The following is a 25,593-nucleotide window of genomic DNA, read 5'->3' as shown; positions in this document are numbered from 1 at the left end:
GCAAAATGACAAAGATCTGGTAATTTAGAGAAAAGTAGGTCCTGGGTAGCATTTCTGATGATAGTAACTAAGAATAAATTGAGGGCCCCATAGAATCTTTTAGCCTGTTAAAGTGGACTTAGAGCCTCTCAAAGTTTAAGGAACACCGCAATCAGGGAAACAGTCTTTAAAGTGACACTATCCGAGGGCCAGAGAAACATTTTAAGTTAAAGACAGGCTGCTGAATACATATCTTATTGGATCACAAAAGATTACCAAGTTCTTTGTTAAACCAGTTACCATTCTCCCCCTAATACCCACCTAGAGGAGACCCCATGATGGAGCAGGGAAGGTCCCAGAGACTCTCACAAGCTAAAACACTGTAGCAAACCAGCATTTCTTGACGTTTCCTCTGCAGTGGAGCAGCACAGGGCCCCTTTGGACCATGCAAAAAGCACCAGATGCTGGGAATAAAAATGAGTCACTGAATGATGAAATCTAAATCACTTCAAAGATGATGCCAAGACTATATACTCTATAGACTTCATAGGTTCTGTTTTAAAACCAATCCCTTTCCCCCCACCATTAACCAAGCCAAATAGATTTGGCCAGAAATCATAATTTGTTTTAAGCCATTTCATGAACTGGCCAATGATTAATCATCATAAAGAGACAATTAGCCCTTACGATAAATGAGATGGATATTTCCTGGAGTCAAGAGTTAAAGAGCTTATCAGAATTAACAGTGTTTGTTCATAACTGAGATGGCCCTAATACAAGGACTGATTACATTTCATCACTATTTGCTGTTAGAAAAAGGAAACATTACAAATTATTATTCCATTCTTATAAATAAAGGATTAAGTCAAATAGTAAGTCTTGGATAGCCAGCCTCCTGCAACTACTGAACACTTCAAATGTGGCCAGTGTGAATGAAGAATTAAATTTTAAATTTGAATTTAAATGCCTACATGTGGCAATGCAAGTCTAGAGGTTTGGTCAGTCCTGGGTAATTGCTTGTATTAGCTTGAATTCTGACCAAAAGCACCAATGAGACTTTGGTTCTAAGAATTATAGCAGCATCAGGGGTACCAAAATAATTAGGGTATTCATTACAGTTCTCTATTACATATATCAATCCCTCTTATACAGGCAAGAAACCTCACATTTAGGGAACACCTTATTACCAACTAAATGAAAAGAAATCTCTTCATTAAAAGCAATTCACCCCATGAAGGCTGCTTGGCTTGAATCATAGATAGATTAGTATTTTTCTTATATTTGACTGCTTACACTAGCTAAGGATTAGTCCCCTATCATCAAGTAAATCGCAAATTAAGTTAATTTGTAAGAATATTTGAGCACCTACTGTAAAGCCCACGATGTAGTCAAATATGTCTGCCATGTCTCCAAGCACTAAAATAACTACAAAAGAAATAGGACAGGCAGAAAGTATGTATCAGGGGTTGGTAAACTTTCTGTAAAGGACCAGAGAGTAAACATTTTATGCTTTGTGGATCATACAGTCTTTGTTACAAATACTCAACTCTGCAATATAGCATGAAAACAGCCATTGAGAATGTGTAAATGAATGAGTATGACTCTTTTCCACTAAAACTTGACAGAAACAGGCAGCGGACTAGATCTAACCTGCTTGCCAACCTCTGGATACATCGACTCCCAAATGTTGCTTATTGTTAGGATTTCCTGAATAGTTTTTCTCATTTCTTTAAACATAGCTCTGGGCCTCATCTTCAAAGGATCCCCACCTTCAATAGCTCTGAGAATCTGTATTTTCAAAGGCTTATTATGATTAACATCTGTGTTTATAAACTACCGGTATAATTGAAAGAATGTGATATTAAGAGACAGAAGATGGTCCCGGCCAGTTGTTTCAGTGGATAGAGCGTCAGCCCTGTGTATGGATGTCCTGGGTTCGAAATCCAATCAGGGCACACAAGAGAAGCATCTATCTGCTTCTCTTCCCCTCTGTCTTCCCCCTACTCTCCCTCTTCTCCTCCTACAGCCAGCGGCTCAATTGGTTCAAGCATCGGCCCTGGTGCTGAGGATAACTTGGTTGGTCTGAGCACATTAACCTCAGGTGCTGAACATGGCTTGGTTGATTCGAGCATCAGCCTCAGACAGGGTTTGCCAGGTGGACCCCAGTTGGGGCACATGTCTGTCTCACTATCTCCTCTCACTTGAAAAAAGAAAGAGAGTCGAAGATGCCAGTTAAAGTCTTGTTTCTACACATAATTATCTTGGGCTAATCAGTTAATCCTTCCAAGCATCAGTTTACTATCTATCACATGCAATTATACATATACTCATTCATTCAATAAATATTTATTAAACTTCCAAGTGCAAAAGCACTGTGTTAATTGTTAAGGGAACAAGGTAGACATGGTTTCTAAGTTCATGGAGCTTGCAGTCTAAAGATAAGTAGATATATTAAATAACAACACAAATAACCTGGTATAATTATAATATATTTAAGTTAATGAGGTAGTACACGTTGCCTTATGAATGCAGAACAGGGAAATCTAATCCATACTTGGGGTCAAGAATAATTGTAGTCAACATTATTAAGTAATACTGTATAATGCTCTAAAAATTTAAAGCAGTACAATGAATGATGTGCTGAATTCTAAGTGCTGGAATAAGATAGGAGGTACTTGCCCTTCTGGAATAACATTCTGGTGCATGATAAGACATAATTTACACATAAATAAATAAGGTAATAAATGATAAGAACACAAAGAAAATAAAATATAGGGGTACCTTGAGATAAGAACAAACCAACATACAAATTTTTTAAGATACAAGCTGTGACTCAGTCCATATTTTTGTTCGAGATCCGAGCGAAATTCCGAGATACGAGTCGTGATTTAGGAAGCTGTCGCTAGTTGGTGCGTTGGTGCACAGGTCCAGTATCGGCAGTTTGATATATGAGTTGACTGACTTACAAGCTCGGTTACAGAACAAATTAAATTCATATCTCAAGATACCACTGTAATACAATGTACTAGAGACTGGGAACTATCTTAGATGATAAAATTATGGACAGATGCTCCACAGAGGAAACATATAAACTGAGACCTTTCAGATGGGTAAAAGCCAGCCATCTCATTTATATTACTGAATAATATTAATGAAAATGTTTTATAAACTGTAATTCACATGACACAATAGTTACATCTGTCTTTAGGAAATAAGATCCCCCAAAATGTAAAGCACAAGAAATCTATCTAGTTGAATGCATGAATCTCTTTCTTCAACAGTCATTCATTCAACAAATACTTATTTATTATCGAGCCCCTACAATATGACAAGCCTGGTTCTAGGCACTGGTGATAGGTACATAGCAAAGAACAAAATAGTCAAAGTCTCTGCCCACATGGAGCTTACATTCTAAGGGGGAAGAGAGGCAATAAACAAACAAACAAACTGTATATTAGCTGGTCCAGAGGGTAACAGAGATACCAGATAATAATTATACAACCCTAGCCCTTTTCAAATAAAGAAACAATAAAGCAAAGTAAGAGGGAAATACAGTGCCAAGAATGTGCGTGCACTAGGCAGGATGGTCAAGAAAGAAATCTTGAAGAGATGATATAAACGTTAAGACCTGAAAAGCCTCCTCCAGCCTCTGCTTCTATACTTCCAATGATGAGAAACTATTTGCTATTGCCTAATGGTATAAATGGATAGACTTTAACTTTTATAGTCAGCCAAAGTCTGCCTTCTTCTATTTAATCCTAGACATATATCTAAACTTTCTACTTATGTCCTAAATCCCTCAACTGCTCCTAATTTCACTTGGTTATATCAGATACCTCCACTCAAGGTGGCATCTGTCCTGGCCACATTCTTCTGTAAGAATTCTATTTTGTCTCACCTAAAGTGTGCAACCCAAATTCCTAAAAGCAAAGACCATAAATTCTACAAGATGACTGTCTGAAAAATGTTCCATTGTTTATATGTATCATAATTTACATAACAACAGTATTTGTTTAAATACTATTGATGATCATTTAAGTGTTATCTAATTTTTGATGAGTATCTATCTTTGTGCACACATCTTTAATCACTTTTAAGATTAAATCCTTAGAGTAAATTCCTAAGAGTGATATTAATGGACAAAGTGTATGCATATTTATATTTTGACACAATATAATTCCTGCCAACAGTACATATGACTATGTTCTATGCTAAAACTGTTTTAACCATTTCTATTATTTTGATAAATCTTAATGAAAAAACAAAATACTCATGCTTTTATTTGTAATTCTTTTATTACTAATAAAGTTGAAGATATTTTAGGCTTATTAGTCAATTTATATTTTCTTTTGCCATTTTTCATTGAGGTATTCTTCTGTATACTCAGATTCTAAGAATTCTTTGTATATTAATGATATTAATCCTTTCTTACTTATATATGTTGAAGATATTTATCTCAGTCTGATGGGATTGACCTTTAATTTTTCAACCCTTTTTTTTTACTTCTAGTTTTTACAACATGCTTTCCCATGTTTTCTTCTAGGATTTCTCAGATTTTCTTTTCTTTTTTTACATTTAAATGTTTGCTCTAATTGAAATTTATTTTGTGAGCTAAATGAGGCAAACAGGTAGCTTTCCTTTTTATCTATTCAATATATGTGCTTCAACATCATTTACTGAATAAATCATCTTGCTCACTGATTTAAAATGTCACTTTGATCATATGTTAATTTCTTGTATACACTTGACTCTATTTTTGGACTCTATATTCTGTTCCTCTCATCAGTCAGTCTATTCCAGCACCAGGCTTTGTTTCATATAATTTCATAATCAATTTAAATATCTGATAGAGCAAGTCCATTTCATAAGTCATTCCCTCAACCCTGTTTTCTTGGTATTTTCAATGATTAATAAGTTACGGCACATCTAGCATGAATAAAACCCAGTTATTCTGAGATAGTCAAAGTTAAATTTTAGAGATACACAGTACTTCATTCTCAAAACATTGTACACGGGCCTTTTAGATCAATAGCTTGATATTTGTTAATGGATCATTTAAAGATAAAATACCAAACCAGAAAAAGAATTTCTGACTTTATCCGTCTTCCCAGAATAAATCCATCTATTTCCTTGTCTCCTAGAACCCTGGTTGGCAAACTGCGGCTTGCAAGCCACATGCGGCTCTTTGGCCCCTTGAGTGTGGCTCTTCCACAAAATACCACGTGTGGGCGCTACCTCAATAAGGAATGCACCTACCTATATAGTTTAAGTTTAAAAAATTTGGCTCTCAAAAGAAATTTCAGTCGTTGTACTGTTGATATTTGGCCCTGTTGACTAATGAGTTTGCCGACCACTGCAACCTATAACATCATGTTCACACCTTTATTTTCATGCTCATCATATTTTATCATCATAATTATTTATGTAAGGATAGGGGCTATCTTTTATGAGTTTTTAAAAATCATCACTGTTCAACATAGTGCCTGAAACTTAATAGAGGCTAAATACAAGTTTAGTGAATGAAAAGTGAGTGAATGAAAAACGGCAAGCAAGTAACAGTCCTGTTCTTTTCTGGAGCAGTAAATTCACACCTGGTATATTAAATTTAGTTCTGGGAACTATATTTTGGGAGGGATAAAACAAACAAAAGCCTAAAAGGTGGTAAAGGGAAACAAAGCCATGTCACCTGAGAGCCAGCTGGAGGAACAATGAACCTTGAGCATGAATAAGAAAGCAAAGCCTTCATCCATCCATCTAATGAGTATTTATAGTGTGTACCAAAGCACGGTGTAGGAGCTGGAGATACAACCATAATCAAAATACTATTCTTTCCCTCAGAGAACTTCACTCTAGGGAGGGACAGAGCCTAAACAACCAACTATATGAACTGTGACAAGTGCTATACTTGGAGATGAGGGTGCTATAGGAGCACCTAGAGGTTTGTGGAAGGATTCCCAGAGGAAATAACATCTGAAAGTCAGCCAGAGAGACAATTCTTTTATTTTTGTTTCCAGAAAGAAAGAAGAGCATGTAAAAGGGCCCAGAAGTGACAAAAAGCAGTTCTAAAACTGGAATCTTTTGGTATAGCTACTGGATGGAGTTTAAAGAAATAGTTTAGGAAAGAGGTTGTAAATAAAAGCAGTGTTTGGATATCAGAGAGCTTCATACACCACATTAAGGAGAAGAGGAGGCATTGAAGGGTTTTGGGGGGAGCCATTCTGTCTACAGTGTGATGAAGATGGACTGGAAGAGGGTAAGGCTGAAGGCAGGAAGACTAATTAGGAAGCTGTTCTAATAATGTAGATCTGAGACAATGGTGGTCTGAACCAGGACAGTAAGAATGGCATAAGAAGGCAGTCCCTAGAGCTTCTTTCTAATAAGTAGAGTGCATGAAAAATTGGGCAAAACTACTCCACATGGCCCTAAAAATTATAAGCATAAAAATAGAATTTACAAAGAAACAGATATAGACCAAATAATTATCTGTCTAAGTATGATATAAGTTGCCTAAGGAGGCTGTAAGTCCCCAAGTATTTTGAGGAATTCAACACAAGACAATTTTTAAGAAATTCAAAATGTCAAATTTTGAAATTATGGGCCAATTAGATTGTCTTAAGGCCTCTTCCAAACTCTGAGACCCTAAAAATCTACTAAATTTCATTTCAGTTTGATATCTGGGGCTGCACTTTATGCTTGATGGGCAAAATGAAATATGCAGGATTAATTTATCAGAGAATATGCCTAGCTGTGCTACCTCTACTCCCATAAGGAGAAATATACTTTCAAATTTTAACATCACTTTATATACTTTATTTTAAATTGAGTGTCCACTTCTCACAATTCCCTGTCAACAAAATAGGTTGTTTAAAATATACCTTATGTTGTCACTGGACTGTAATTGTTATCATCACAAGCAATCAAAACAGCATGTATCTCTGAGTGTCTTTCATTTGCCTGCACCATCCATTCTATGTTCAATACCTCCCACGGTCATTATACCCTCGAAAGTAGGTTTTATTCCCATTTTAAAGATGAGGAATTTGGCTCAGAAAGATTAAGTCATTTTCTTGAAGTCACAAAACTGGTTACATGGGGAATAGGAATTTGAACCAATTTGGACCTGTCTGATTCTTAGGTCCATGTTTTTTCTAACACAGACTAGTACAGGGGTCCCCAAACTTTTTACACAGGGGGCCAGTTCACTGTCCCTTAGACCATTGGAGGGCCGAACTATAAAAAAACCATGAACAAATCCCTATGCACACTGCACATATCTTATTTTAAAGTAAAAAAACAAAACGGGAACAAATACAATATTTAAAATAAAGAACAAGTAAATTTAAATCAACAAACTGACCAGTATTTCAATGGGAACTATGGGCCTGCTTTTGGCTAATGAGATGATCAATATCTGGTTCCATATTTGTCACTGCTAGCCATAACAAGTGATATGACGTGCTTCCGGAGCCGTGACGCGTACGTCCCACATCACCGGAAGTAGTACTGTACGTGAGTGATGCTGCCACATACAGTACTCCAGGAGCACAGGATGCGGATGCGGACCACCAATGAAAGAGATGCACCTTCCAGAAGTGTGGCGGGGGCAGATAAATGGCCTCAGGGGGCCGCATGTGGCCTGTGAGCTGTATTTTGGGGACCCCTGGGCTAGTACCTTAGCTTGAGAAGAGTTTTAAAGAACAATAAAGCCTGATCAGAAGGTGGCGCAGTGGACAGCATCGAACTGGGATGTGGAAGGACCCAGGTTCGAGACCCCGAGGTCGCCAACTTGAGCGCGGGCTTGTCTGGTTTGAGCAAAGCTCACCAGCTTGGACCTAAGGTCGCTGGCTTGAGCAAGGGGTTACTCAGTCTGCTGTAGCCCCACGGTCAAGGCATATATGAGAAAGCAATCAATGAACAACTAAAGTGCCGCAACGAAAAACTGATGATTGATGCTTCTCATCTCTCTCTGTTTCTGTCTGTCTGTCCCTGTCTATCCCTCTCTCTGACTTTCTGTCTCTGTTAAAAAAAAAAAAAAAGAATAATAAAAAGTGACTATCGTCTATGTTTATCAAGTGCCAGGCCTTTTCCCTGCATTATTTCATTTGATTCATATCTTCAGCTCACATTCATAAAATGCTTCACTTCAAAGAATGTCACAAAATTTGACTTTAAGTCTGAGGATAGTAGCTGAACAGGATGAAAATAATAATCCTCCAAATTTGAAAAGTATTTGGGTTTTTAAGATGTTTTCACATCCATTAGCTCATGTAATCTTCTTAAACAAGCCTGTTGAATAGGCAGAATGGATTATTATCTTCACTTGACAAGTCAGAAAACTAAGGATCAGAGTCACGAAGTTACTAAGTGGTAGAGCTGGCCCTCAAAGAATCCAGAAGTTCTGGCTCCTTATCTAGCGTTCTGCTACTTTACATTATCTTCTTTGTTGGTGGGCAAGAAAGGCAATATGTTATTGGAAGAAAAGGCAGGGGAAGCAAATAGATGGTAGTAATAGCTGAACACCTAAAGTTGTAGTTACAAAATATATATAAATACTTGAATGAAAATTGATAGAGGCATTTGGCTATCAATATTCATGTAACATGTAGAAAAATTTTAAAGAACTCTAGGGAGTTAAGGCTGATGTGTATATAGAACCTTGAAAGTTGATCGAGAAATATTAATATGTTTTGTTTCTCAAATCCTAGATCTAAAGTACACTATGCAAGGATGAAAACCAAATGCAATATCAATCTGACTCTTATTATTCGATATTTTAATATTTTAGTTTTTATTTAGTTAAAACATTTAGAAAAAATTTAGGTCTAATTTCAGTACAATATCTTTAATAAATAATTTATTTGGGGCAAATCCTACCAAATTCTGAATTATGGATGGTGGGAATCTGCCTTAGTTCTGGATTTAGTGAATTAAGAAGTCACTTCCAGCCCTGGCCAGTTGGCTCACCGGTAGAGCATCAGCCTGGCCTGTGGAAGTCCCGGGTTTGATTCCTAGCCAGGGCACACAGAAGTGCCCATCTGCTTTTCCACCCTTCCTCCTCTCCTTTCTCTCTATCTCTCTCTTCTCCTCCGCAGCCAAGGCTCCACTGGAGCAAAGGTGGCCCGGGTGCTGAAGATGGTTCTGTAGCCTCTGCCTCAGGCGCTAGAATGGCTCTGGTTGCAACAGAGCAATGCCTCAGAAGTGCAGAGCATTGCCCCCTAGTGGGCATGCATGTTGGGTGCATGTGGGAGTCTGTTTCTATGCCTCCTCGTTTCTCACTTCAGAAAAATACCAAAAAAAAAAAAAAAAAAAAGAAGTTACTTCCAGTTTGGTTCGGTTGCCATCTTTCTTGTACTCTATATAATTAAACCCCCCCCCTCCATTTTTGTTAGCTTGGTCTGTGGCCTCCTGATAAGGAGAGTTTGATGTAGCAGCTGAGATGAATTACATGGGCTCCTTAGGCAGACAGGAACACAGGATTCAATAGTTTATGAGACAGCGACACATGTAATTGTTTTCCTAGTTATAATCTGATCCCTGATTTAGTAATTTCCCTTATTTAAGAGAAACACAAGAAAAATATCTTACCTAGCTCCAGGATGTCAATAGCTTCTATAAAAAAAAAAGTTACAGTATAAGTCTTCATGACAAACATACTGAAATGACAGAAAGGTGATAGAAAGATCTGGGGTAAAACAAGGGCTTGAGAGCTGTAGTATAAGTATCTCATTTTAAAAGACACTGAATTTAATAATAATAGTTGTGGAAGTACACCGCCCAATTCTGCCTTACTCTCAAGCCTAAATTCTTAGAATCTGTGTATAATCTGAAACCTATATAATTATGTTAACCAGTATCACCCCAATAAATTCAATTTATAAAAACCCCAACTATGGGAGTCCAGAGAAGGTAAGCAACTGTGCCTAAAAGCTATGAAGTTAATTTGGGAGTATTTGTACTTAGAATCTAAATTTCCTGATTTCTATTTCAAAATAAGCATATTGCTTTTGACAGATATCTCTATAAATAACATTTGTTCTTGTTTTAACCAGTGAGTTCTTTGTACACTCAAAGGTTTAATGGTAAGAAATGTCAAATAAAAGTCTTGCACGCTAAATAGTTTTTTTCTCTTACCTTGATGTTGGGATGCAGACTCCAATAGATGACCATATTTGTGTTTTCTAACATTATTCCAGTCTATTTCTGTGGGAAATAAGAAAACAGTCATGTGCAAAGAAGTATACAAGAGTCAATACTTATCCAATTTAGCATGTATTAATAGTTTCTGATAAAGTAATCTACTTCTGAGACTCTATTCTAAGAAAATAATCCAAAATACATTTTAAAAAAGGTTTATTTTAAAAGCTTCAGTAGTGTTTATAAATAAAAATCAAGGTGGGGGGAAGCATCTAAATGTTCAAAAGAGAAGAATAAGTTATAGCAATACTTTCACTTGACAAAGTAGTTTGCAGCTGTTAAACTTTTACAAAAGCTAAACAACAAAACAGAAAAATGTTTAAGTTATAATGTGATCTGGTAAAATATGGGATCAAATACAATATTCATGGAATACTAACAATTATGTAAAAAATTAAAAAAAGAACACCCCTGTTATGAGCTAAATTGTGTCCCCTCAAAATTCATGTTGAAATCCTCATTCTCTCATATCTCAGAATTTGACGATTTGGATAGATGGTCTTAAAGCAGGTAATTAACTTAAAATTAAGTCATTAGGGTGGACGTAATCTGACTGGTATCCCTTTAAGAAGAGACAATTCAGACACAAACAGGTACAGAGAAAAGATGATGTGAAGACACAGGAAGAAGACAGACATCTACAAGCCAAGGAGAGAGGACTTAGAAAAAAACAACACATCCAAACACTTCAATCTTGGACTTCTAGCTTCCAGAACTGTGAGAAAATAAATTTGTGTTTAAATCACCCAGTCTGTAGTCTTTGTTATGGTGGTCCTGGCAAACTAATACAAACCTAAAAAATTATCATAGAAAAAAGGCAGAAGTAACCAGCAAATATAAACAACTTGTTATCTTTGGGTGGTGGTACTGTTTTTAACCCCCTTTCTATTTTCTAATCTCATATATTTAATTTTTTTTCTATAAAGAGGTAACATTACTCATATAATGAAAATACATTTTCCTTGTTTGAAAATTTAGATTCACCTACTGACTGTCTACTACTTTCTCACCACCAATCACCCATCATGTGATCACTTTTTTTACCCAGCTTAGATTTCACAATCCCTCATGAAAATTACTTCCTAGCAAATATTCTTGACTCCTTCCAAGCCTCAATTCTAACTCTGGTTAAAGCCCGTTATCCAACTGCACCATGCCTACGCCAACAGCTAACAAGGGCTGAAGAAAAACAAATGCAACTTACTGGTCTTTAAACTCACGGCCATTATTCTCAAATGCTACTTAACACCATTAGAAATCACACATTTCCCTACTAAGTTTGCTTTTCTACTTTCAAAAAAAAACCAAACTCATATGCTTTTCTCTCTCTTGGTACTCTAAAAATTTTCTCCCTCACCTCTGAAAACAGAAATAGGAGATAGGAGCCTTCTACATACCATTCATTTCAGAAAGGTACAGATCTTGTTCAGTGGTATGTCCCCATTGCTAGTATAATAGTAGGTTCTCAGTTAACATTTGGTGAATGAATGAAACTACTCATTCATCCTTCTTTCTGACTGTTCTCCTGCAGCTGTGGATAAAGTGTTCTTGTTTTCATCAAAAGCCAACCCTCAATTTTTTTCCAGATCCCATTTCTTCTCATCCTCTTAAGGACTTTGCAAGTATTTTCCTTCTAATAGATCATTTGCATCAGTATTCTTATAACTCCATCATCTATCAAAACAAACACATACAAAAACTCAACAAACATTCCCTCTTAATTCCACATACTGGACTTCTCCATGTATAAGACACACCCTTTTCCAAAAAAATTTGGGGTATAAAAACTGGGTGCCTCTTATACAGTGGTTGTGGCATTTCAAATGCCATAGATCAGTGGTAGTCAACCTGGTCCCTACCGCTCACTAGTGGGCATTCCAGCTTTCATGGTGGGCGGTAGCAGAGCAACCAAAGTATAAATAAAAAGATAGATTTAACTATAGTAAATTGTTTTATAAAGATTTATTCTGCAAACTTAGCAAAAACCCGACATAAAGTACTTGTAAGTAATTATTATTATATGCTTTAACTTGCTGTAACTCTGCTTTATAAATTTACTTATAAAGTAAAGTTACTTCCCTACTTTATAAACCACCATTACTGTGGAACCGGTGGGCGGTTAGAAAATTTCACTACTAACAGAGATACAAAAGTGGGCAGTAGGCATAAAAAGGTTGACTACCCCTGCCATAGATGGAACTGAGGATGAGGTAATATATGAAGACTGATTCGTCATCAGACACAGATGAGGACAAGCTAATAGATGGGAGTTTTGACAGTGATGAGGAATTGTATGAATTTTATGATGAATAAAACGAGTTCAATAACTTTATGTAATACATTTTTTTTTTCAAATTTTGGTCCCTAAAATTAAGGTGCATCCTATACATAGGAGTGTCTTATACCTGGGGAAATATGGTATATCCCTCCTGCTATTTTATATCCATCTATATATTTCTCTGCTCTCCTTCATAGGAAAACTTACTTTAAGAGTTGTCTATAGTCCTGGCCTTCTCACTTCCTCACATTATCGTCTCATTCAAACAGGGCTTTTCTGCTCACCACACCATTGAGATAGCTCCTAAATTCTTATTTCTAGAATGGCTTCTTGGAATTCCACACTTACACATAATATTACCTACAGACCATCTCTATGTGGTTATCAATCAGTTACTTCAGACTGAACAGTTTGAAACAGTCTGGCTAAAACACCCCCTCTTACATGTTTTCATCAAATCAATTTTGACATGGTACATGCCTGTATAAACAAAGCTTTCAGCCTTTAATACACAGAAAAAATTCATTAAATAAGTTTTCTTTCTTTACTTTCTTAACATTATAGAAATATTTTTAAGTACTGTATTTAAAAAGCAAAACTTCTAATGTCCTTTCATGACCTGGAAAATTCATGTTAATGACATCATGGCTAACAGAAAAGGATAATGAGTGATCTAATTAGTAATGAGAAATTCCTTAAATTCAATCATTTCTAAGGCTCTTAATCCCTCTTACCTCCAGAATAGAGGGGTAAAAAGGTACTTACCACTAGGCTGCATAGTCAATGAACTAAAAACTGGTCAATGTGTTAAGTTTGGATTTATCCCTGGATCCACCAATACCTTGCTCTGACCTCTGACAAGTCAGTTTTTCTGTATGTTAATTTCTCCATCTATAAAATGGGGGTGAGAAGGAAGGGAGACATTTATTACTCTGTAAAGTACTGAGACTTTTAGCTATTTACAAATTAGGCTACATTATGAAAAATAGGACAGTTAAATACATTTTTTTTGCTTATTAGAGTATCTCTGGGTTGGATAGTAACTTATAGCAGTACCACAGGTTTAATTTAACTAAGCCTCAAATACCCACAGAGATAAGAAATATAGATATTTGCTACATTTGGTCCCACACAAATATCAAATATAAATATAGTTTCCAACTAACCAGATTAAGCCAGAAAAAAAAAGATACTAAGACACCATTAATATGGTATTATGAACTGATCATGCTCCCACAAAATTCATATGTTAAAGTTCTCATCTTTGACATGATTGTATTTAAAGATAGGACTTTTAAGGAAATAAATAAGGTTAAATGAGGTTATAGGGGTGGGACCCTAATCTGAGGGACTGGTGTCTTTATAAGAGAAAGAGACACCAGAAATATCTCTATCTGTCTGTCTCTCTCTCTCTCTCTACAAACACATACAGAGAAAAAGGTCAGGTGAGGATACCTGTCTACAAGCCAAGGAGAGATGCCTCACCAGAAACCAGCCATGCTAACATTTTGATCTTGGACTTCTAGCCTTAGGAACTATGAGAAAATAAATTTCTGTTGTTTTAGCCACCCAGCCTGTGGTATTTTGTTATCGCAGCCCTCCTTGAGGAATACACATGGTCATAGGACAAATGAGCCTGTAGTAATTCTCTGAGAGTACTGCATGCAATAGTCATCAGTTTCCAAGTTGCCCTAAAGAACCTTCACTCTTTTACCACAGTCTGATTGCTGGTAAAATAGTACAAAACAAAATAAAAACAAAACAAATCAAAATATTGAACTGGAAGTTAAAATTTTATCCTGTTTTGAATCTCAACTCTATTTTTTCTTAAGGACTAATTTTCCATAAAGTCTATAGGCAAATAACTTAATTACACTGAGCCTCAGTTTTTTTAAAATCAGGAAAACAGGAATAGTAGTCTTTAATGCTACTTGCTTCACTAGGTTGTTGTGAAGAACAAATAAAAAATTGGCTTTAAAAGTGCATAGTGAAAGGCCCTGGCCGGTTGGCTCAGCGGTAGAGCGTCGGCCTAGTGTGTGGAGGACCCGGGTTCGATTCCCGGCCAGGGCACACAGGAGAAGCACCCATTTGCTTCTCCACCCCTCCGCCGCGCTTTCCTCTCTGTCTCTCTCTTCCCCTCCCGCAGCCAAGGCTCCATTGGAGCAAAGATGGCCCGGGCGCTGGGGATGGCTCTGTGGCCTCTGCCCCAGGCGCTAGAGTGGCTCTGGTCGCAACATGGCGACGCCCAGGATGGGCAGATTATCGCCCCCTGGTGGGCAGAGCGTCGCCCTGGTGGGCGTGCCGGGTGGATCCCGGTCGGGCGCATGCGGGAGTCTGTCTGACTGTCTCTTCCCATTTCCAGCTTCAGAAAAAATGAAAAAAAAAAAAAAAAAAAAAAAAAAAAAAGTGCATAGTGAAAAAAGAAAGTACATAATACAGATAATAGAGATTGTTAAGGAAAAACTTGCTATTTACTACCTTTCTCAGAGAGAAAATTCAGACCATGAATAATATTATATACTTAAAAAAAGGACATGAAAACCTTCTATTACTAACTAGCCCTTAAGGATTCTAATACTCACAATTTATAACTACCATAGCAATATCTGCTACAATGACTTTTACTTTGATTCTTTTCCCTTTGGCTTCCTCTTACTGTTGACTGGGAGCTTTAAAAATTATGATAATACGATATTCTTGGGGGAAGTGAAAGTGCCTTATATTTATTTCAAAACAGAGTAATGACAACACTAAGGAGCTGGAGTAAGAAGAGTAACCTGAATCTTTCAATGTCCAGAGCCCTGAAACATTAAGAGAGTAGTCTCTGGAACATCCTAGAAAATATACCCTCTTTGATTTCTGAGACAACAGTGCAAGAGCATAGACTAGTAACAGCTAAAGCAGTGCCATCAATAGAACTTTCAGTGATAATGAAAATGTTCTATATCTGCATTGTTTAATAGGTAACCACTAGCTACACGTGGCTATTCAGCACTTGAAATGTGGCTAATGTGACTAAAGAGCTGCATTTTAAATTGTTTTTAATTTTTTTTAAGTGAGAGGAGGGGAGATAGTAAGACTCCTGCATGCACCCCAACCAGGATCCACCCAGCAACGCCTGTCTGGAGCCAATGCTCAAATCAGCTGAGCTATTTTTAATGCCTGAAGCTGACATGCTTGGACCAACTGAACTATCCTCAGCACCTGGGGACAACACTCAAACCAATCAAGCCACTGGCTGTGGGAGGGGAAAGGGTGAAAGGAGAGAAGAGGGAGAAGAAGGGAGAGAGAGACAGATGGTTGTTTCTCATGTGTGCCCTGAACCAGAATTGAACTGGGGACATCCATATGCCAGGTGAACGCTCTATCCACTGAATCACCTGGCCAGGGCCTGTATTTAATTTTTATTAAGTTTAAATAGACACATGTCCAGTGGCTACTGTATTGAACAGTGCAGTTTTAGAAAACATAAAGATTCTAATATTTCTGGAGACCCTTCAGAGAAAGATAATATGTAATAGAAAAATCTGCAAAGCTATGAAAGCATCCTTTTGAAATGTAAGAAAACAATCACAATAGGTCATGCCTTGAAGCAAGAAAAAGTAGAAAAAAATACTTCATATTTTGTGATATTAAGAAAAAAGTCAGTTGTAAATTATCACTTGTATATTAAAATAGCAATAACAATAATTATTAACATTATATATTTCTTATTTGTGTTTACTATGTGCCAGATAATGTGGTATTTCAGTAACACCATCCTCCCCAGTTTGATACCACTTAGTATGTTATCATTAACCCTTTTTACAAACAAAGAATGATAACCAGGGAGGTTATCATTTATAGTCAGAAGAAAAGGCAGGATTTGAATACAAACTATGCTCTTAACCAGCACTGTCTCTCTCCTCAAAACAAACAAATGAAAAACCTTACAAATGCTTCTAACATAAAACAGCCCAGCTTGGGAAGAACTACAAGGTGGATATTCTACCTATTTTATTACAGTAAAAAGTGAAGCACTAATGTTTATTAACTTTATCTGGACACTGAATAATATTAGGCATAGTCTAAGACTGAGGTAAAATTAGGTTAAACAAATGTCAATAGGTACTGTGTTTTAAACATTCATAGAGCTTGGAAAATACAAAAGAAGTACTGCAGGCTTATATGCACATACTGAGAGAAGGTGAGGAAGGAAGGAAAGAAGAGAATAGGGAAGGAAGAATGTTTCACCCAGAAATGAAAACTGGAAAATAGAAAAAAGAAACATCAAATGTACTCTGAAAACCCATTAAACAAGACAACTCTTCCAGTGTTAGTAGTAGCTGTGGTTTTAATAAACCATAATCCTATGCCAATATGCACAGAAACTAAACTGAAATGTTGGGAGCAGAACAACTGTTCCACTGTGGTCATGGAGGACAAGCTACAGGGAAGCAGAAGACAGACAGGGGACTGGTCTGCAACGTGCCACTGATCAGCCATTCTCTTATTAGCAAGTATATATATCCTAGTGCTTCTTAACTGAGCCTCTGCCTCCAGCTCTCCATTTACTTTTCTCCAGCTCCATTCAGAGACGAGTGTGATGAGATGATATTCCCCTGGGATAATCCACCAGAAGAGGGGGGCCGGCTAGGCAATCACTTTCTCTAAGAGAGCAATAAATCCTGTCTTGTGCATGCAGCAGATGTGAACAAAGAAGATGGAGCAGATCTCTCCTTGGTGACTGTCCCTTCCCCCACTCTCTCTCTATAGCAATTATGCATCTCTGCACGTGCACACAGAGAGAAGAACCCCCAGAGGACATCAATATTTCCTTTAACAAGCAAAGCAGCTAACAATGAGTGGCTAATGAAAATGCAGAGAAGCCATAAGTCCCTTTGTTTTACAAGCTGTCCTAGTAGACTTAACTAGGTATGTTTACCCTTTCCATAGGTGAGATCCAGAGCGCAGGAGACACTAACGCTTTTAAAAATGCTTCTGGCTCATGCTTCTTGAACAGGGATGATTATTGGTACCAATGGTGCCACATCATAATTCCTAGATTGCAAAATGTGTTTGGTGACAAAAGCTGGTAGTTTATTATAGATGTAAAGGGGTAGAGTAAGCTACAGAGAAAAATGACAGGAACTGAGTGACATAAAAAAAGTAGGTGGGCAGCAACTTGTGAAGAGCCTCGCTTGCAACACTAAAACAATGATATATTACATATGGAAGATTTGGTGTCATCCTGAAGATTATGTTAGATGTTCAACATCAAGATTTGATTAATGGTATTTTATCTTCATAAAGGGGTTTTAAGTTTTTTTAGACTTTTACATATATTATTTCCAATGTTCATACAGTTTCCATACTTACATGTTTACTAAATTCTGATACAGATTATGAGTTTATGATGTAGTGAGAAGGGTAAGATTTAGAGACAAAAGATCTAGGACTAAATCTTGCTGTTCATAGTGACAAGATTTTGAATAAGTCTCATAACCCTTCATTGTTTCCATACAGCAGGAATAGCAATAGTACCCACTTCATATGATTACTTTAAAGACTGTATAAGATAATTATGTGAAGAGTACTTTGCAAACTATGAAGAGCTGTATAAATTATGTGCAGGACTTGTTAAAATTGCAGGGTAAGTTGGCAATAATGTGTGAGATTCTTTTACTCCCTTAGTCCACTTTGTGACGCATACATTCATGCACAGCCTAGTAGAGGATAACGTTCTATTTCTATTACATATAAATACAGGTTCTGACCTTTTCCAGGATCTGATTTCTGCATGGTACCATCAGCTATACCAAACAGGAAATTGTTTCTCTTTAGTAAGATGGAGAAATCTAGAAGCAAAAGATTTAAAAAAATTATAAATGTGAACAAAATACTATAGATCAAAAAAGACATACAGTGAAATTAGGTTTTTATCAGAAGAAACCAGCTGTCTGGACACCCAGACATGGCTTCCAAGGGCAGCAATTTGGTTAAGTTTCCAATTTCCAGGATCCTTCCTGCAGCTTTGTAGATTCAGAATCCTAATTATGTTAAAAAATAAAATACCCTCTTGATAGATCTATAGTCATTAAACAATGGTGGATAAACTAGAATGTTAATTTATTAATTTACCATGAGAAATACAATAGCCACATGAACTAAAATATTTTACATTGAAAACCACAAAACACTGCTGAAAAAATCAATAAAACATAAATAAATGGAAAGACTCTGTGTTCATAAATGGGAAGACTAGTATTGTTAAGATGACAGTAATAGCACAAAGTCATCTACAGACTCAATGCAATTCCTATCAAAATCCCAATGATGTGTTTTTGAAGAAATATAACAGCCATCTTAAAATTCACATAGAATGCCAAAGGACCCCAAATAGCTTAAACAACTTGAAAATGAAGAACAAATCTGGAAGACTCATATTTCCTGATTTCAAAACTTACTCCAAAGCTACAGTAATCAAAACAGTGCGAGCATAAGAACAGACATATAGACAAATGGTTTAGAATAGAAGGCCCAGAAATAAATCCTAACATATATGGTCAAATGATTTTCCTTTTTTATTTTTTAAATTCAGTGAGAGGAAGGGAGGCAGAGACAGACTCCCACATGTGCTTAGACTGGGATCCACCCAGCAAGCCCACTTGGGGGTGATGCTCTGCCCATCTGAGGCCTTGCTCTGTTGCTCTTCTTAGGGCCAGAGGCAGAAGCATGGAGCCATCCCCAGTGCCTGGGGCCAACTCGTTCCAGTTGAGCCATGGCTGCAGGAGAAGAAAAGGGTGAGAGAGAGAGAAGGGAAAGAAAGAGAGAGAGAGAGAGAGAGAGAGAGAGAGAGAGATAGAAAGAGAAGTGAGAGGGATGAAGCAGATGGGTGCTTCTCCTCTGTGCCCTGACTGGGAATCAAACCCAGGACATCCACACTCTGGACCAACGCTCTACCACTGAGCCAACCAGCCAGGGCCATCAAATGATTTTCAACAAAGGTACCTAGACTATTCATAGGAAAAAAATACTTATTTCAACAAATGATGCTGGGAAACCTGAATCCCACATGAAAAGAAATAAAGTATACAAAAAATAACTCAAAATGCATCAAAGACCTAAATGTAAGAGCTGAAATTATAAAACTCTTAGAAGAAAACATAGGGAAAATCTTCATGACACTGGATTTGGCAATAATTATTGGATATGACATCTAAAGCACAGGCAACAACACAAAAAGGCACTGGCAACAACAAAAAAACACAAATAAATTGGATTTCATTAAAAATGAAAACACTGTGCTTCAAATGACACTATCATGAAAGTTAAAAGACAACCTAAAGAATAGCAGAATATATTGGCAGGTCATAGATCTAATAAGAGATTAATATCTAGAATATGTTAAAAAATAAATCCTCCTATAATTCAACAACAAAAAACCCTCAAACAACCTGATTCAACATGGGCAAGAGACCTGAATAGACATTTCTCCATTGAGCTATACAGATGGACAATAAGCACATGAAAAGATACTCAACATCATTAATCATTAAAAAATGCAAATCAAAATCACAATGAGATATCACTTCAATCACATCCATCAGGATGGCAAACAAAAATAAATAAATGTTAATGAAGATATGGAGAAATTAGAACCCTTGTGAATTGCTAGTGGGAATGAAAAATGGTGCAGCTGCTGTGAAAATCTCCAAGTTAAACATAGAATTGCCATATGATCTAGCAACTCCACTCTCAGGTACCCAAAATAATGGAAAGCAAGGACTGAAACATACACTTGTACACAAATGTTCATGGCATCATTATTCACAATAGCCAAAGGGAAGAAATGATCCAATTGTCCATCAATAAATGAATGGATAAACAAATGTGGTATTACATACAATGAAATCTTATTCAACCATAAAGAGGAATAAAATTCTGATACTTGCTATAACATACAATGAAATCTTATTCAACCATAAAGAGGAATAAAATTCTGATACTTGCTATAACATGGATAAATCTTAAAAACATTATGCTAAGTGAAATGAGCCAAAACCAAAGGGACAAATATTGTGTAATTCCACTTATGTTTGGTAACTAGACTAGGCAAATTTACAGAGATGTAAAGTAGAACAGAGGTTACCAGGGGCTGGGCAGGGTGGGTAGGAGAGAGTTATGTTTTAATGGGTTCAGAGTTTCTGTTTGAGATGATGAAAAAGTTCCGTAAATGGTTGTGGTGAATGCAACATAACATTGAAATGTACTTAATGAGTTAAAATAGTAAATTTTATGTTATGTATATTTTACCACAAAAAAGAAAAGAGAAAGAAACAGGAAACAGGTATATTTGCACCAGTGTTTGACAGTCCTATTCAGCCAACTCATAACATGAATACAAAAGCTTCACAGGACTTTCAAGAAATTAAGTCCTGGAGTCATAGCATTTCCTTTCCTGAGTAATCCTAGATGTAACCAGCTATCAATTTTCTTTATGACTTCCCTTTTAGCATGTTTCCAAGATGACCATCTTCTGATAAACATATCCTTTCTTTGGATAATGTAGCTATCAAAAATAGCAAGTGGTACAGATAAGTTTTGGATTGGAATAAGTTTTGGATTGGAATATCAACTCTGTCACCAGCTATGTAAACTTGGACAAATTACTAAATATCTCTGGGCTTCAATTTATGCATCTTTAAAGCAGAAATAATAGTGTCTACTCCAAAGGTCTGTGAGGGTTAAATGGCATTATCTATTTTAATAAATTAATATAAATAAGTATCTGATAAATAGGGGTACTTCCCCACCTCCGTAACTTTTTGTCATATTGCTGATTACTAAGAAGTTCTTTGTATCTTGGCTACATCAGCATCCATACAATCATCACCACACTTCACTATGACTTAGAGGGCCTTGCTAATATCTGTATCAGAAATGTCTTAAAAGACAAATTCAGCCCTGGCTGGTTGGCTAAATGGTAGAGTGTTGGTCTGGTGTGTGGAAGTCCCGGGTTCAATTTTTGGTCAGGGCACACATGAGAAGCAACCATCTGCTTCTCTCCCCCTCCCCCTCCCCCCTCCTCCTTCTTCTTCTTCTTCTTTCTCTCTCTCTCTCTCTCTCTCTCTCTCTCCCTCCCTCCCTCCCTCCTGCAGCCATGGCTCAAAAATGGTTTGAGCAAGTTGGTCCCAGGAGCTGAAGATGGCTCCATGGCCTCACCTTAGGAGCTAAAATAGCTCGGCTGCCAAGCAATGGAGCAAGGCTCCAGGTGGGCAGAGCATTGTCCCACAGAGGGCTTGCAGAGTGGATCCTGGTCAGGGCACATGTGGGAGTCTGTCTCGCTACTTCCTCACCTCCCACTTAATGAAAAAATAAAATAAAAAGACAAATTCATTTTCTGCCTATCTCACAAACCTCTCCTTACAGGATTCCATCCTCCCTGAGAGTACAGACTGCCATAGGCTTATTTTATATTCCAAACATTGCCTAGCAGAAAAAATAATTTTCTCAACTTTTTAAAATTGAATTTTCAACAATTCTATGTTTTTTACAACAGGATCGTGCATAAATTCCCAAGTATACAAGTTCTATTTCTATACTTGTAGCACAAAAACAATAAGTTTGGCTCCCTTTCAGGAATTAAAAACCTAAGCAAAATCTATAGGGTGTTACTCAGTATGACAGTTTACCATTTCAAAGTCTGCTACATTATAATTGGCTTGTATTAACTGTAAGTGCCAGAAATAAAAGAATAACTCCAATATTCCACCATGAAAACATTTAATAATGAAGTTTATCTGATGTAAGACAAAATTATATTATACAAATCAGGATAATATCCATTTAATCTCCATTTACAAAGCAAAATATCAAATCACATAATGATCAGAGAACAGCACCAAATAAAAATTTATATTCCTGATTTACTCCTAGATCACACTGGTCAGACATTCAATTTCACCTTGTCTGATTGACCTAAACTCCGTCAACAACACCAATTAGGATTACTATCAGTATAAACATGCCTAGGTATAAAACTGGGATTAGGAGACAGAGAACCATTACAGAACAAAGAAACTGAAAGATTACAAGGAAAGGAGGGTAGGATCATTTTGCTAAGTCTTATATTGTTAATTTAATGGAACCATCAGAGAAGAAGGGAATCAACTATGTGTTAGCTAGGTTCTGTGCTAAGCACTTTAAAAATGACTTTTTTAAAATTTATTTTAATTTGTTGTGTTTATATAGTTACAAGTGTACCCCTGAACATATTTCCCTCCCTCCACCTCCCCTGTTCTCCTTAATACCCCCTTTGCCCCCTCCCCCTACCGCCTTCCCCCTTTCCCTCCATGATTTACTATCCTGCCCTGTATCTCTCTGTGTTATGTGTATATACTTTCACTAATGTCTTTCCTTTCTTTGATCCCCTCCTTTCATCCCCTTCCCCTTTGCCTGCTTTCCCTCTGGACTCTTTGACCCCTTCTCTGCCTCTCTTCCATTCCTCAGTTCACATTGTTCATTGGATTCCTCATATGAGTGAGGTCATATGATATTTTTCTTTCTCTGCCTGGCTTATTTCGCTTAGCATAATAGACTCCAGGTCCATCCATGTTGTCGCAAAGGATAAGATTTCCTTCTTTTTCATGGCCATGCAGTATTCCATTGTGTATATGTACTACTGCTTTTTAATCCACTCATCTACTGATGGCTGTTTCCAGATCTTGGCTATAGTAAACAATGCTGCAATAAACATGGGGGTGCATTTCTTCTTTTGAATCAGTGATTTGTTATTCTTAGGATATATTCCTAGAAGTGGAATGGCTGGCTCAAAAAGCAGTTCAATTTTTAGTTTTTTGATGAATCTCAATATTGTTTTCCACAGTGGCTGCATTCCCACCAGCAGTGCAGAAGGGTTCCCTTTTCTCCACATCCTCGTCAGCACTTGTTATGTGTTGTTTTGTTAATGAGCACCATTTTGACAGGTGTAAGGTGGTATCTCATTGTGGTTTTAATTTGCATTTCTCTAATGATTAGTGATGTTGAACATTTTTTCATATGCCCATTGGCCATCTGTATATCCTCTTTGGAGAAGTGTCTATTCAGTTCTTTTCCCCAATTTTTGATTGGATTGTTTACTTTCCTTATGTTGAGTTTTACAAGTTCTTTGAAGATTTTGGTTATTAGCCCCTTATCAGATGTGTTGGCAAATATGTTCTCCCATTGTGTGGGTTGTCTTCTTATTTTGTTCATGTTGTCTTTTGCTGTGTAAAAGCTTTTTAGTTTTATATAGTCCCATTTGTTCATCTTGTCTTTTATTTCACTTGCCCGTGGAGTTAAATCAGCAAATATATTGCTGTGAGAGATGTCAGAGAACTTATTGCCTATGTTTTCTTCCAAGATGATCATGGTTTCATGATTTACATTCAAATCTTTTATCCTCTTTGACTTTATTTTTGTGAATGGTGTAAGTTGGTGGTCTAGTTTCATTTTTTTTTTTTTGTAAGTATTTGTTCAATTTTCCCAGCACCATTTGTTAAAGAGACTGTCTTTACTCCATTGTATGCTTTTATCTCCTTTGTCAAATATCAATTGACCATAAAGGTGTGGGTTTATTTCTGGGTTCTCTGTTCTGTTCCACTGATCTATATGCCTGTTCTTATGCCAGTACCAAGCTGTTTTGAGTACGATGGCCTTGTAGTATAACTCGATATCAGAAAGTGTGATACCCTCACTTTATTTTTTCTTTTTCAAGATTGCTGAGGCTATTCATGTTCTTTTTTGGTTCCATATAAATTTTTGAAATATTTGTTCTATATCTTTGAAGTATGACATTGGTATTTTAATAGAAATTGCATTGAATTTATATATTGCTTTGGGTAGTATAGACATTTTAACAGTATTTATTCTTCCTATCCATGAACACAGTATATGCTTCCACTTGTTTGTATCTTCCTTGATTTATCAATGTTTTATAATTTTCCACATACAGGTCTTTAACCTCCTTGGTTAAATTTACTCCTAGGTACTTAATTTTTTTGGTTGCAATAGTGAAGGGAATTGTTTCCTTAATTTCTCTTTCTGACAGTTCATTGTTGGTGTATATAAATGCCACTGATTTCTGAATATTGATTTTATATCCTGCCACCTTGCTGAATTCATTTATCAGTTCCAGTAGTTTTTTTGACTGAGACTTTAGGGTTTTCTATGTACAGTATCAAATCATCAGCAAATAATGAAAGTTTTACTTCTTCTTTTCCAATTTTGATGCCTTTTATTTCTTTTTCTTGTCTGATTGCTGTGGCTAGGACTTCCAGAACTACGTTGAATGAGTGGTGAAAGGGGGCATCCCCGCCTTGTTCCTGTTCTTAAGGGGATTGCTTTTAATTTTTGCCCATTGAGTATGATGTTGGTTGTGGGTTTGTCATAGATAGCCTTTATCATGTTGAGGTATATTCCCTGTATTCTTACTTTACTGAGAGTTTTGATCATAAATGGGTGCTGGATTTTATCAAATGCTTTTTCTGCATCTATTGATATTATCATGTGGTTTTTATCCTTCCTTTTGTTTATGTGATGAATCACATTGATTGATTTGCGAATATTGTACCAGCCTTGCCTTCCAAGAATAAATCCCACTTGATCATGATGTATGACTTTTTTCATGTATTGCTGAATCCAATTTGCTAATATTTTGTTGAGAATTTTAGCATCTAAGTTCATCAGGGATATTGGCCTATAGTCTTCTTTCTTTGTAGTGTCTTTGCCTGGTTTTGGAATGAGGATTATGTTTGCTTCATAAAAGGAGTTTGGAAGTCCTCCCTTCCTTGAATTTTTATAAATGTCTTGAGAAGGAGAGGAGTTAGTTCTTCTTTGAATATTTGATAAAATTTGCCTGTGAAGCCATCAGGTCCAGGACTTTTGTTTTTTGGGAGTTTTTTGATAACTGTTTCAATCCCTTTTGGTGTAATTGATTTTCTGATTCTTCTAGATTGATTTTTGAATGATTATATTTTTCAAGGAATTTATCCATTTCATCTAGGTTGTCCCATTTTTGGGCATAAGAGTTAGTTCCTCACAGTATTTTCTTACAATCCTTTGAATTTCTGCTGTCAGTTTTTACTTCTCCACTCTCATTTCTAATTTTATTTATTTGAGCC

At 36.6% G+C, this 25,593-nt stretch overlaps 1 protein-coding gene across 8 annotated transcripts in view; it reads right to left on the bottom strand.

The window, feature by feature from the left end:
* SCMH1 (Scm polycomb group protein homolog 1) overlaps positions 1-25,593 on the bottom strand; it is a 167,455-nt gene that overhangs the window by 95,354 nt on the left and 46,508 nt on the right. For 3 of the 8 annotated variants that reach the window (XM_066269489.1, XM_066269494.1, XM_066269490.1), the window contains exons 2-5: positions 18,208-18,288; positions 13,217-13,342; positions 10,111-10,179; positions 9,565-9,588 (exon numbers count right to left, since the gene is read on the bottom strand). In XM_066269489.1, coding sequence (XP_066125586.1) covers positions 9,565-9,588; positions 10,111-10,179; positions 13,217-13,229 — 106 coding nt within the window. In that variant the 5' untranslated portion in view covers positions 13,230-13,342; positions 18,208-18,288. Of the gene's footprint in view, positions 1-300; positions 444-1,348; positions 1,405-9,564; positions 9,589-10,110; positions 10,180-11,570; positions 11,848-13,216; positions 13,343-18,207; positions 18,289-25,593 lie in introns of those variants that run through there. The other 5 variants (XM_066269492.1, XM_066269495.1, XM_066269491.1 and 2 more) reach the window with 4 other exon arrangements.

Source organism: Saccopteryx bilineata, chromosome 3 (assembly GCF_036850765.1).
Source record: "Saccopteryx bilineata isolate mSacBil1 chromosome 3, mSacBil1_pri_phased_curated, whole genome shotgun sequence".
NCBI lineage: Eukaryota > Metazoa > Chordata > Mammalia > Chiroptera > Emballonuridae > Saccopteryx > Saccopteryx bilineata.
This window is presented reverse-complemented; position numbering and strand designations above follow the sequence as displayed.